General features: G+C 34.8%; 2 protein-coding genes across 2 annotated transcripts; one reads left to right on the top strand and one right to left on the bottom strand.

The window, feature by feature from the left end:
* The first annotated feature begins 1,261 nt into the window (after positions 1-1,261).
* On the top strand, positions 1,262-7,915 carry LOC132167002 (peptidyl-prolyl cis-trans isomerase FKBP16-3, chloroplastic). Its single transcript, XM_059577890.1, has 7 exons — positions 1,262-1,375; positions 2,939-3,225; positions 4,638-4,721; positions 5,783-5,832; positions 6,656-6,704; positions 7,224-7,298; positions 7,561-7,915. Exons 1-7 carry the CDS (start codon positions 1,351-1,353, stop codon positions 7,678-7,680), a joined length of 690 nt encoding a protein of 229 aa, XP_059433873.1. The 5' UTR covers positions 1,262-1,350; the 3' UTR covers positions 7,681-7,915.
* Positions 7,916-9,081: 1,166 nt separating this feature from the next.
* On the bottom strand, positions 9,082-9,789 carry LOC132167353 (uncharacterized). The gene has a single exon (XM_059578299.1). It carries the CDS (start codon positions 9,707-9,709, stop codon positions 9,197-9,199), a length of 513 nt encoding a protein of 170 aa, XP_059434282.1. The 5' UTR covers positions 9,710-9,789; the 3' UTR covers positions 9,082-9,196.
* Positions 9,790-14,466: the final 4,677 nt, after the last annotated feature.

Genomic DNA, 14,466 nt, shown 5'->3' on the forward strand with positions numbered 1-14,466 from the left:
AATTAAGAATTGGTTGAGACGTCAACATTGTTGGGTAATTATAAGATAAAAAATGTTGTATATGTCATTACTCATTTATGCACAATGTTCAATTTGTTTTGACGTAAAATATTTTTGGTCATAAAATATTTTTAAAGAAATCAATTTTCAATTTTTTTTTTTTCTAAAAATATTTTTTTGGTGTTTGACTCGTACGAAAAATTTAGCGACAACAAAAAAAGCTGGCAACTTTTGGCAACCTTCAGCAGAGTCCTGATGAATTTTGGAATTTGAGAATGAGAAAATCAAACTCGAAAAATAGTTTATGGTTTTAAAAAATGAAATTATTTTATGAAAATTAAATAAGCTTTTCTTGTCAAACTAAAAATGTTTTTACTTGGGCTATTATATCCTTCAAAATAAATACGATTTTTTATTTTTATTTTTTATTTTTATCAGAAATCATTTTTTGCGGAAATATAGAGAATTTAGATAAAATAGTTTATGGTTTTAAAAAATGAAATTATTTTATGAAAATTAAATAAGCTTTTCTTGTCAAACTAAAAATGTTTTTACTTGGGCTATTATATCCTTCAAAATAAATACGATTTTTTATTTTTATTTTTTTATTTTTATCAGAAATCATTTTTTGCGGAAATATAGAGAATTTAGATAAAATCTTATATATATATATATATATATATAAATTGGGTAAAGTCTACTTAACTAGTACCCCAATGACAATCTACCCCCCAAACTATAAATTACGACAATTTACCCCCCAAATTATCAAAGTAATGACAATGTACCTGTACTTTTAACAAAATGACAAAATTATCCTTACTAAAATAAAATAAAAAATACTAAAAATTATTTTTTTTTTTCAAAATTTTAAAGGTATTTTTGTCTTATTGAAAATTATATAGAAGTAATTTTGTCTCTTTGCTAGCATTAGGGGGTACATTATTATTGTTTTGGTAGTTTGGAGAGTAAATTGTCTCAATTGATAATTTAAAGGATAAATTATCATTTGAGTGGTAGTTTGAAGGGTTACGTGGACTTTACTAAAAAAAAAAAAAAAAAAAAAAGAAAAAAAAGAAGAAAATCAGTTGTTAAGTGGCAGACAGTATTCATAAGTTTCTTAACTGTTCAAATTTAATTTTACTTTTTTAAAAATAAAAACGAATTTAAAACTAAAATATGGACAGTAAAGAAATACTAGAGATCATATAGCTACAATCTGTTTTTTTATCCAAATCTACTAGAGAGTGCCAAGCTACTGGCCAGCATAGACATTTAAACGCACGCGCATGAGAGAACAAGATTTCGTTATCCGTTTCCGAACGTTACGAACTCCTCGCTTCCCAAGGAATGGCTTCTCTGCTGCTTCCAATTGGTAATCCACTTTTCTGACGTTTATTTCTAATTTATTTTTCAAATTTCCTTACTTGTAATCATACTTCTGCACTTCTGCTGCAATCAATGCGCATTCACTAATTAGAAAGCGTAAAATCTGCGTTTTCTCTTTTCTTTCTTATATTTTATCAAGATTATGAACCCAGAAAGAAGTTTGTAAATGTGATTCTAACCCGAACTGTAATGGAACATATCTTTGACAGCTTGGATTTTGGCATAAAGAAAAATGGTGTTTTTTTTTTTCTTTTCTTTCTTTTTATTGCCCGACAAGCGTGTCTGGTTTTTCGTCTAAAAGAATTTGGAATTCAATGTGGGAATATGATGTTTTGCATGATTTTATTTGAATTCCAATGAAATTTTCTTAGCCATACTCCTCTTCTCTTCAAATTTTATCTTCAGATTTCCCTTTCTCTCCAACCTCTGAAGACCCAAATGCTTGATAGATTGATCAGACTACGCTCAACTTTGCTATTTTAGAAATTATTTATATAACTATCTGAAACTTTGCAGCTCCTAGTAGCTAATGTTAAAGTAATGATTAAGTGATTTAATTTACCTCTTCCTATTAGCTTAAGCTTATGAGAAAAGTGGTGATTTAACATGCTATTAAAGTCAAAGATCTTGGGATCGAACCTTGACTCCGTCAATTCACCCTCATTTAAATTAAATATTTCACGTGTTGGGCTTCACCTATTAAAATGGAGTTTGAACTCACACGTGAGAGCGAGTGTTAAAGTAATAATTAAGTGATTAAATTTACCTCTTCCTATTATTAGCTTAAGTTTATGGGAAAATTGGTGATTTAACAACTAATGCACCAAAACTGAAAATGTTCAAGAATGATACATTTCTATGTTGTTCTTGAGTCCAAATATGTCGTGCATTTATGTTGCGTTTGAACTTTCTTTGAAAATCGTATTACCTTTGTGTTTTGCTCTTGTACATGACATTTGAAGTGAATTCATCATGCTTTCCAGAGCAGTGGAATCAGTAACTTTGGTTAAAGAAGAAAGTGGAAAAACAAAAAGAAAAGTTAAGTTCATTTAGAATCCCAAAGATGACTTCTTTAAGTATCATTATTAACTGTTTGGTAATCAAGATTGTGACTACATTTTACTAATGTCAGAGATTAGGTAGGGTAAATTTGGCCGATTGGGATCTTGTCATTCTAGAGGCATCTTATAGGTGCCTATGTTTCCAATAACTCCAAGATAAATGGTATGACAGCTGGAAATTATTTGAATTAAGTTAATTTGGCTGCGTCTGATGCAATGAGAATGTAGGCCATGGAAATAGTCCTGGAGAATTTATTGATCACATGTCTAGCTCACTATAAATTGATTAAATTGTTGAAAACAAGTTCTTTCATTCTCCAACAAGATGAAAGTTAACTTCCTCTTGGGTTCTGATCCTTTTAAAGGGGAAGGAGATGGTTGTGGTTTTGTTAATTTTTGGTTTTAATATTACTTCCTTTTCTACAAGTTCAACTTTGCAATTTTGCTCCTAAACTCTACCTCAGTTCATGAGATTCAAATCGTATTAGGTTCTGCTTTTGGCAAAAGTCTGTCTGCCAATCATCAAGGCATTCCCAGTGATAAAGTTCAAAGTCTGGCTGTGAGATGCTGCTCAACTCTGGATCTTAAAGCTGAAGCTTCAATGGCAAGTGAATTCAGGGATGATTTTAATGTAATTAGGCGTAGGGATGTTATTGGATTGGTTTTTGGATTGTCGGGCCTCTTTATAGACTCATTTGAAGCCCAGGGAGCTGGCTTGCCCCCAGAGCAGAAGCCAAGACTCTGTGATGACACTTGTGAGAAAGAGCTTGAAAATGTATGGTGAGATTACATGGCCCCTTAACTGCAGAAATCTTTTGTTCTTAGCAGTTCAAATATTACTTACTAGTCACTATAGAGTAAATAGACGTCTTCCCACTGAAGCAGGTTGCATTGTACTATTCTGTAGCAAGTCCTTTGTAAGGACCATGGAAAACAATAAGCTGTTGTTTAAGGCACACCTTTTTGGTTACACTTCAGGAATAAAGGATTTTTGCTATTAAGTAAAATCAAAATGTGCTTTTTCTTTGTGAGTCTCAGCATACAATGTCACACTGATTTTATGTGGGCTTAAAATTCTTGCATGTAGCACCAAATGCCTGTTATATGTGAATAACACAATTTAGGACATGTTATACGATTTGGGACATGCTTATAACATGTCCTGAATACCTGATGTACAGAAACAAAGCGTTGTTTCTATCGTTGATGAGTTCAAAACCTGTTACTAAATCAGGATTGTCAAGCTCGTCTGTCCATTTAAGCCATCCCTTTACAGATAAATCTCTTATGTACATTTACAATTAATAGTGGATAGTTTTTTTCTTCATTTTTTTTTTCCCGCATTTCAAAACCATTTCAATGGGTTGCCCCTCATTACCTAAAATTTTTAGTAACTCAAATTTTTATCTATTTTTTCTTTTCTTATTGCAACACTCCAGTATTTAACTAGACATTCTGAAGGACCCTGAGGCTGAAGAGTCACTCTTTGTGGCTTAGTTCTTTCATACTGCTGTGATCTCAACAACTTGCCTCTTAATTGTTACACAACTGATATCTATTCAACTTGGTCAACTAGTTACTGCATCAGATACTTTGTTATTACTTAGTTTGACTCTATATTATTTCACTTGAACTTATTCTCTTCACATTATTCAATTCCACATTATCAGCATGATGTGCAAAAAGTCATGGATAGAATCCTGACACTTTGTACTAGATCCCACATGATATTACATGGATTTCTATCAGAAGAATTGCTATATGGTTCACATCTGAAAGAATAATGTCAAATTAATTAATGAATTTTGCGGTGTTTTTCCCTAGCCATTTTGTGCAACCATTTTACTGTACTTTCATTTATCAATAACCTGAATCTTTTTTAACCAGCCACAATAGTGTAATTAATTGAACCAAGAGAGTGATCTTGAGTTTGAAAAACATTTGATCAACTTCACAGCAGCACATGTGATCAATGTGCTAAGAGTGCCATAGATCAATATTGTTTGGACTGTTTTAGAAAGAACATTATCATTATTGTGGTGACTGTGTTGTGGTTTTAGCATTTTCAAGTATCTTGAAACCATCTGTGATCATGATTCTGCAAGTAATTAGTTTTAATTTATATAGATTGTTAACTTCTATTCTTGATGATTTGGTGCTGAATGCTGGACTTGCTCTTTAATGAAGGTACCTATGGTAACTACAGAGTCTGGTTTGCAATATAAGGATATTAAAGTTGGTGAAGGCCCTAGTCCACCAGTTGGTTTTCAGGTGTGCAAATTTGTCTGGCTCGTGCAAATTAATTTGTTTCTGCAGCATGAGATGATGAACCTCGATATAAATCCTTAAGCAGCTATAGAAAATTCAACAACAGATGAGTGTCTGGGTTCTGCAAAGTATTTTGTATCTTCCATTGAAGTAAGCATGGAATTTTGATCATATATACCCTTATGGTAGTAGCTCCATAAGGGTTTCACTTATCAAAAATGAAACTAATGCATGGGTCTCCAAATATTGCACTTGAGCAACATTCAGAATCAACTGGTGAATAGCATCTTTAGTATGGCATAGGCTCCTCCATCTTTCACTCTCACCCTCTGTGCGGTTAGGAAATTTTGTGCATATTCATCAACATGTAACTTAGGTGTAGGCAAAATAATTGTAGATAGCCATTGCCTTTGTAGGTGCAGTTGATGAGGCTTCTTAGATACTACATGCATCCTTCTTTTCTGGTTTCCTTTTGCCATCTGCGTTTAAGCACGCTGTTATTGAATGAGCATTCATTCCATGGGCTTTTGTCTTTCAACTTATTTCGCTAGTATGCTTGACTAATAACCTTAACTCAATTTTTTCAACTTATGTCAATAAAAAATTGATTATGGAAATAGTTAGATTTTTTTTTTAGTGGGGGGGACAACATAGAGAGAGAGTGGGTTATATACTGCCTTTTCCCACTGCTGCACGCTACCTCCATGCAGCCACTGCAGCAGCATTGTGCAGCACCCCACAGGGCTGCTGCTACACATTACCAGCCCCTCTGCTGGTAATGTGCTGGCAGGGCAGTGTCGCCGCATGTACACTGCCTGCCAACCAACCAGCTCACGACCCACATTGACAGGGCCATGCAAATGGGCCGCACATCACTTGAGCAACACGAGTGGCTGGGCCGTGTACGTCCCACCAAGGACAGAAACAATCTCAGGCCCACAGTGTGCCTTCCTCACTCTCGGTCTAGGTGTCTCGCTGCTTTCTTATGTCAATACTTTTCTATGGCTACCAATATATCTTCTTCATGAGTCTCTTTCTTATGTCGATGTCATATGTGATTACAGGTGGCTGCTAATTATGTTGCCATGGTTCCATCTGGACAAATATTTGATAGGTAAGCACATTGATTACATGAAAATTGTAGCTATACTCTATCTCTTGGACAAATTAGATGCAAAATTTGAATGTGAGTACTTAGACCTCTATATTTCTCATTTGTCTTACTTCAGGCTTAAATATAGACTTTTGGTGAAATTTGATTTTAGTCCCTGAAGTATGTGTGAGACTCCAATTTTGTCCTTGAACTATTAATTGTGTCAATTTAGTTTGTGATATTTTAAAAATGCTTCAATGCTATCTTTCTCCTATCTCGTCATGTCTACATCAATGGCAATTTCTGATGTATTGGACATTTTTCTCACCTATCTTGTATTGCTGATATGGCATATTAGACTACAACAAGGCTCACAAAATCAAAGAGGATGTCAGATAAGATAACATCACATGATGCCACATGACCAATAGCCCTAAGCGAGCCATATTCATGCCACACAACACCAACTTCTTTGATTTTGTTAGCCATGTTGTGACCTTATATGTCATATTAAGAATACAAGGACAGGTATGAAAAAAAAAGTCTAATATATCAGTAATTTTCATTCGCATAGTGATGACATGTATAGCATTGAGGCATTTTCAATCCATCTAACACATGGTTAAAGGACCAAAATTGTTTTTTGACCTAGAACTTTTGTTATATGAATTCAACAATGAAGCCAAAAATAAATCTTAATTATGGACACTTTACACAACCTGCTCCTAGGACCCACTTTTTCTGAAGTCCTCTAGCATAAATTCATGGTTTGATAAACTAACATGAAGGACAGGTTCATGAAAATTTTCCTTTCTCTGAGATTTCTTGTTTTTAAATTCTGCAGTTCATTGGAGAAAGGTCTGCCTTACATATTTCGTGTCGGCTCTGGTCAGGTAATCTTTAGAAATAACTCCTAATCAATTATAATGTTCAGGTCATTGAGAAAACAATCAATCTTAATTTCATTGCATTGTGTTTGGCTTGGTGTGGGCGAGTTTGGTATTTTTTTGCTTGTTCTTCTAATTTCGGCCTGTTACTTTGCTTAATAAATCTTGAAAAGCATCATTAAGTTGGCTACCTTTTCAAATAAGGTCCTCTGCCTTTCTGGTTTCCAGTCAGCAGCCAGAAAATGGAGAGACCTGTCTAATCTCACAGAAAATGCAAAACAATTAAAGTACTAAGCAATCCATCTAATGGTGATATTATCGCTATCAAGCATTTTCCATTATGTGCTATGCCGTACTTGACGGGGGTAAATAGGAGAGGTTTAAACTGGAAGCAACTACATGCCTGTATCTGCTAAATTGCATTCTTGCATTATTGATATTGCTATAGAAAATTAGACAGAAGTCCTACTCTGTTTATACATAAAAATGTTTATGCTCACTTTAAATTCTAAATGGGTGGAGCAGGTGATTCAGGGACTTGATGAGGGTATCCTGAGCATGAAAATAGGCGGGAAGCGTCGACTTTACATCCCAGGATCAGTATGTTTTTTCACTTGATACCTGGTGTTCCAACTTATTTTTACTCTAATAATTTCCTTTTACCTTGAGTGCTTTTGATGCTCCTATTCCAGATAAAAGGCGCATTGCCTTTTCTTTTTTCTATGGCATGGATCAGTCTCATAGATTCAAAATTCTTTTTCTCTCCATATGTCCTACTGAAAGCCAATTGCAAGTTTCTTTTCTGAACAATTTCATGGTGGAAAAGTTCTAACTGTATCGGCTTGTTTGTTCTTTTGATTAGTTGGCATTCCCAAAAGGTCTCACTTCAGCTCCAGGAAGGCCAAGGGTGGCTCCAAGCAGTCCAGTTATTTTCGATGTAAGTTTGGAATACATACCAGGTCTTGAATTGGATGAAGAGTAAGAGAGTTCCTGTCCCCATTCTTTCTCTTGATCGTTTTGCCTTTTGTAGATGTTGGAAAGAGGCCCATGATTTAACTTTTAAGTACTTAACATTGTAAACTTCCATCAATTCATTTTCTTTTTCTACTAACACTGCAAAAGCAGTATTGCTTCATTTCCAACCATCATATCTTCTGTAGCAGCAACCAAAACAAGTCTCATAAATTTGACTACAGCTTTTTGGCCTCTTTCTTTTATCATGAGCCAAATCCAACGCAACCACTTTGCTTCCATTGCTTGCTAGGAAGACACAATATGAGGGAAAATTTGGCATGGTGCAACAAAAGAACGGACAGCTTTTCTTCTTTTCTTAAAATGTACAATCAGAAGAAAGATAACTAAATATCATGAAGTATAGAGACCTTTGATAGTGTTTTTTGACTGATCTGAGTCGATCAGGTTGGCACACTTGCTGTGCCAACGAACCAGCTTAAGTTGAAGGCCATAAAAGAGGTTTCCTAAAATACAAAGACCAAGTACGACCAAACAGCATAATTACAAAAACAAAAATTACAGAACCTAATATACAAAGACCAAAAAGAAAATAGCGATCCAGCCATAACTCTAGAGGGGATCCTCGAAGATGGAGAAGGCAATCGATATTGCTGCCAACGAAGCTGGTTGTTGCAACCCATTGAGGACGTTGTAGGTGTCAATAAAGAAAACTTATTTTAACTTGGCTTTGTTTAGAGTAAGAGACAAATGTATTTGATCAACTTGGGACCAAGAGACAATTTTGGATTGAGCTTTAAAGGTCTCTTATTATGCAAGACAACAAAAGTAATAAATAAAAACAGAATTGATTATTAGAGCATTACATACAGGTAGAAGAGCATACGAAAAATAAACATCTCCCGTAGTTTCGTGTGACAATTTTTAATATGACTTACGCACTTGACATGAATTAGACATTAATTAGCAAGTTAAATTTGACTCATTCAATTAAATGAGTCAGATTAAAATTGACTTATATAGTCTTATACTCATGCCTCGACTTAACTCGAACATAACACGCGATATAAGGACTAACAATTTTTGACGAAATCAACAAACTTAACACGAAATTAACTGTTTAAGATTAAAGACTTTAATTCATTTAATTAAATAAATTAAATTATGATTGACTCATGTTCCATCCATATTTTATAACCAAATCCGACACACAACCACAAAAATTCATCTGTATTTTATAGTAGATCTTAGGTTTAGCATATTAGATATGAGGGTGGCTGAAAGAACTCCAATTCGTGATCTTCCTATATCGTAGTCCTTTTTTTTTTTTTTTTTTAACCATGTAGGGGTAATTTAACGTAGTTATTTACATTAACATTGTATCGTCGACGGAATTAAGCAATTTTGAAGCGGACGGTCAGTAATTGTCATGTTCTTCCAGATAGCTTAAGATCAAGGCATCAAGCCACGTGTCAATCAATATAACATGTACAAACATGAAAACACACAAAAAGAGAAGAAAAAATCTAGCCTGACAAACTAAGATAAACAGAAGTGGCAACGCCGATCGCGTAGACCCCAATCGCGGTCCCGACCAGGTCCTTTCCGGACCGAGTCACGGCTCCGATTCCAGCGATCCCAGCGATTCCGATTGGGACTCTGCACAGAACCGCTTTACGAGCGTTGGACACCACGGCGTTCGAGAACAACTCGACGGCCCACTCCCCGAACTGGGCCTGCCCAAGAAGGGAGGGTTCGTCGCTGGTGGGCCGGCCGTGATTGACAGCCCGGAGGGCGGAGTCGACCTGGATCCGGGTGGGAGGAGAGGGGAGCCACTTGAGGACGAGAGGGTGGGGGCGGAGGGTGGAGAGCTCGCGGTGGAGGTGGTCGGAGGCGGCGTTGAGTTGGTAGGGGAAGACGCCTGGGAATGCGTGCTGCGTCAGGGAGAGACAGTGGGAGTAGGCTGAGTCGCACGCTGAGTCGAACTCGGGTGAGCTGGAGAGCGAGGCCCTCACTCGCTTTGAGCCTGATATGCCCATCTCACTCCCCTCTCTTCTCCGTGCCTCTGGTCTGAGGCAGAGAGGATATAGTTCTGATTTGATGAAAGTACTGTTTTGCCCTTCAATATTCCTCGTATTATTATTGTTTAGAATTGAATTTTAGATTTTGATTTAATAATTCGATGAAAGGCAGTTCAAACGTTAAACATATAAAATGAAAGAAATAGTTTGTAATACTCAATTTGGTAAGAGTGTTGGTAAAATTTTTAAAAGATTCATGTATAAGAATTATATTTGTTAGAATAAAAATAAAAAAATTAAATGAAATCACTAATCACTAATTACATTTAAAGAATACCATGCATGGCATTACATTATTATCTCTAGTCCTCATGGTTTTAAAGCCCAATGCTACCCATGAGGATGAAATTATCATTTTATTTAAACTTCATCTTTGTATTCATAATAATTTTTAGGGTTAAATGCCTTATACTTGCATGTAGTTTAATAACTTTATTTTTTCTTAGATTGGTTTCACAGTCTTATCATAGATACCTTGTTTATGGTTAAAAATAAAGATGGTCACTCTCTCCAAAAAAAGTAACGGAAATATATGTCAAACCAATAAAAAGCTACCATGTGGCCATATGCCTCAATAAATAAAAGTTAAAACTGCTCAAAACTTAAAAGGTATAAAAACATTATAAAAAATTAAAAAACTTCAGAAAGAAGAAAAACGCTAGGGTGGCTGTAGTCACCCATGGCTAACTGGGGGCGGCAAAATCACCACCACTTCTATAGCTTGTTGCCTTGACTATTCACCAAAGCTTACCCACACTACTTTGAAACTAATCAAATACGAGCCTAAACTGACTTATTGGGATAAAATCTATTATGGGTTCCACTCAAGCAACCCCATTCATATAAATTACAGCTAGTTCTACAATAACTCAACTATTTTAGGAAATTATCTCTCAACCAACTTCCACTATCCCTCAACCATTGCTTGAATGTGAAATTGGATAAACCATGATCTATCAACAGCCATATAAATGTGGAGTATCAAGAGTAAAGTAGTTATAGAAAACCCGGAAAAAAAGACTCAACGCAGGAGAAAAAGAGTCCCCTAAATTCAAGCTCATTACTCTATTTTCACTATAGAAAAACATGCTAATTTTAGCATTGGAATGTCTCCGGCCCAGATCGGGACCCTTTGACGTTCTTGCTATTTTGCTGGCAATCCATCGCCAATCAAGCCGTACCAAAAACTGTATCAACATGACTTAATAAAAATATAAACTAAATTGCAATTACAATTATTTAGAGGATTCAATTGTAATTAATAGATTAATAGTAGTATATAAGCCTATTGAAGTTAGTTTTTTTTATTTTTTTATTTTATTTTTCCTTTGAGCCATTTTTCGAGCTGATAAATGTGCCCAAAGTGAAACATGCTTCTAATATATGCATGGTCTGTTTTATTTAAAACATGGGCTAGGATCCATATCCTAGCCTAGCCGTGTTATTGGAGACAAGGGGCAAGGGGAATTATTATTCCCCCCTTAGTTGTGTGTCTCTAGTGGATGGAGGCTAAGTTTTTCTCTTCTTTCCAAGTAAACTTAAGCCTATAAATAAAGAGGCATGTGAGGCATTAGATGCATCACAATCATACAAAGACAGAATACTCACAGTTGTGTTAAGAGTTAACGCACAATAATAGACTGAATTTTTCTCAAGATGGAGTTGAGAAATAGTTTTGAGAGCCACCAAGTGGTTTCTACTTTGAAGTCCATGATAGTTTCCCCAATAGTTCAAGTAAAACATAATTAAAACTTGTTAATATGCTATCAGCATTTTGAGTATCTGCTTGCCTGCATAGTTAAATTTCATTTTCTTTTACAATGTTCAAGACTGATTTAATGACTTTGTAGCTGCTGCAGTATCACATGTAAATGGTGAAAGCTCTTCACATTGCATGCAAGGAATTTTTTCTATTTGCTTTCCCACAGTGCAATCTATTTTAAACCTTTCTTTTTTAGCAGAATTGATTATGAGACATTTTCATTCAAATGATCCTCAGTGTTTTTATGATAAGTAAATCAAATTTATTAAAAACGCAACGGGCAAAACCTAAGTACACAAAAAGTATATAATAATCCCCAGTTTTTATATGTGCATCATTCTTTTCCTCCATGCTGGTTGGACAAATCATCCACTTACATTTCTGCTTGAGTTAGAAAACAAGCATAATATTATCGGTAATCATGCTACATGAATATTCATATTCAACATAAACATTGAATCAAAGTTTCTTTTTGGAACTCTTACAACCTTCAACCATTGTGTTACTGTTGCACCATAATTTGGGGTTGCCTTATCATGTTTTAGTGCTCCTTTACATTTTTTGGAAGAGCAAAATCTACGACAGTTGAGAATTATCTGTAGGAGTTACAGCTATTTCAGGAAATATTTCTTTTATATGCATCAATTTGACGACAGATTTTGGAAAAAGTACGATGATCAGTTGCATTTCCTTGAACTTGAATAAGATTTATCTTTGATTTACTTGTCAAGTAAGCACTCAAAGTAATTCTCTCTTCCCATTCACAAGGGGCCTCTTTTAATTGCTAATAGGAATTGTTTCTTTCTCAGGCTAATAAAACCCGAACAAACCATATCAATCATTAAAACTGCAAAGATGGTCTCAGATGGCTTTTCATCATCCTTATCATAATCTTACACCTTTCTTTTCTCTACAAAGTCCTTAAGTTGATGATTATTTGATTGATCATTGGCTAAGTAAGACATCTGTGAGATCATTATGCTCATCTTATGGTTTTTCAAGAAAAGGTAAATTAGATTATTAGATGAATGACTCCTACTAATATATAATGTATTACTGATATGGCTACCGGTAATTATTGTAGAAATAATGAAAAAGAAAAATAAGACATGAATTGGCTTAGCATTAATAACTTAATTTTCTCTTGGCAACAATTATCACCGTATCTATATATATATATATATCAAAACTCTACAAGAGTCCCACTTGGAAAACAGTAATTTTAAGTAAGTTTAATTCGAATTTCAATTATTGGGCAAGCAACAACCTGCTTGACCAAGAAAAATCATATTGCGAGTGACAAATTGTTTTAAGAATCATATCAACTTTCTCTTGATGTTTGAGGAATGGTGCATTAAAGGATATATATCCATCTCTTAGCTAATCCACATGCAAACCCGTTAAAAAACTTTCAATTTAGTGTATTAAACTTTAAAAAATTTACAATCTCATCCCTCGTCAAAGTTAAAAAACTTTTAATTTAATATATGGAACTTTAAAAAATTTGCAATCTCAACCATTTGTAGATTTTCTGTTAAATTCTAACAGAGTGGTGAGAAATTCTCAAAATATCAGAGTGTTTTTTTAAAATTCATTTGTAATTTAAACGTAAATTTATAAATTTATCAAGTTTACAAAGATATGATGGTTCTTTTACCATTTAGCTCCTCCTCCCCTCTCTCTGCTTTCCATTCCCACTAAATCATAAATATTACCTTATTCTATGCGATTCCCTCATCTTCCTATAATCTTTTGGCTCTGCATAGCTGTGGCAGCAACGCAAGAAAACATGATCTGATCTCCTGCAACATTCACGAATAAAGCAGCGTAGGTACATAGAAGATAATTAAGCCTCTTACAACACACGCAGATAGCAGGGATAACTAATGGAGCACTAGACCATCTAATTTAACCCTAAACCATAGCGAGAGGGTGAGATTGCAAATTTTTTAAAGTTTAATACATTAAATTGATAGTTTTTGACCATTAAAGGGGAGGTTATAAAAGTGATGAAAATGGCGCTAATTGTGATACTAGAGCTATGCATGACGTGTCCTGACGAGAATGTCCGAAATTTAAGAGAAGGGGTTTGTACACTACAAAAAAAAAAAAAAAAAAAGGCATTTAATGCCTTTTTTATTTTTTTTTTATTTTTTTTTAATGCCGCTTAAAGCTATAGAAACGTCACTAAACAGGTAATGACTTTTGAATAATGCCCTTCCGCATAGAAATTAATTTTTTGACGCAAACGACATTAATTTATGTCGTTTGAAAAGTAAACAATATTAAATTTTATGACATTAACTGTTCAAACGTCATTAAATTATTTTATATATTTAATTTTTTTAATTATTAATTCATTTTTTAATAACGTTCACGTGCCAGCGCTGGCGTCCACGAGTTTGCTGGGCCGGCGTCCTCTGACGGGCGAGGTCGGCATTAGCAATATCATCAAGGCTGTCTGGTGGATCTGCAATAAATAAATAAAGAAGAGAGGAAAAAGAAGGTTAAAGAGGAAAGAAGAAGAAGAAAGAGTGCCCATGGATCTCTTGACCTAACGTGCGTGCGCGTGCACACTCATATAGAGAAACTATATACCTCTATGCGTGTATTTATTTATTTACATAGTTCGGGTCTCCCACTCAAAAAATCATGATTATGCACTCCAACCCAAAGAAATAAAATTAAAGGAACGAAGGAACATGAAAGTTTCTCAACTTTGAAAGAGGAAGGATAAAACAATCCAAAACAAAACCAAATCTACACATAAAAACTCTCCCGCTAAGACTAATTGTCATCCATTCCACCGACAACCACAATGCCTAAATGTTCACTCCCGGTCCACACGCCTGCACGCCAAGTCTCTGTGTCTGTCGACCCTCCTTTATATTAAAAGAGAAAGAATTAAGAGATCTAGCCGTAATTACTAGTCAAAAACATTCAACGTCAACGC

The sequence above is a fragment of the Corylus avellana genome, chromosome ca1 (assembly GCF_901000735.1).
Source record: "Corylus avellana chromosome ca1, CavTom2PMs-1.0".
Taxonomy (NCBI): domain Eukaryota; kingdom Viridiplantae; phylum Streptophyta; class Magnoliopsida; order Fagales; family Betulaceae; genus Corylus; species Corylus avellana.

Coding starts and splice junctions, on each gene's coding strand:
- LOC132167002 (XM_059577890.1), top strand. CDS start 1,351: ATGGCTTCTCTGCTGCTTCCAATTG. Junction 3,226..4,637: donor GTGAGAAAGAGCTTGAAAAT/GTATGGTGAGAT, acceptor TCTTTAATGAAG/GTACCTATGGTAACTACAGA. Junction 4,722..5,782: donor GTCCACCAGTTGGTTTTCAG/GTGTGCAAATTT, acceptor ATGTGATTACAG/GTGGCTGCTAATTATGTTGC.
- LOC132167353 (XM_059578299.1), bottom strand. CDS start 9,709: ATGGGCATATCAGGCTCAAAGCGAGTGAGGGCCTCGCTCTCCAGCTCA.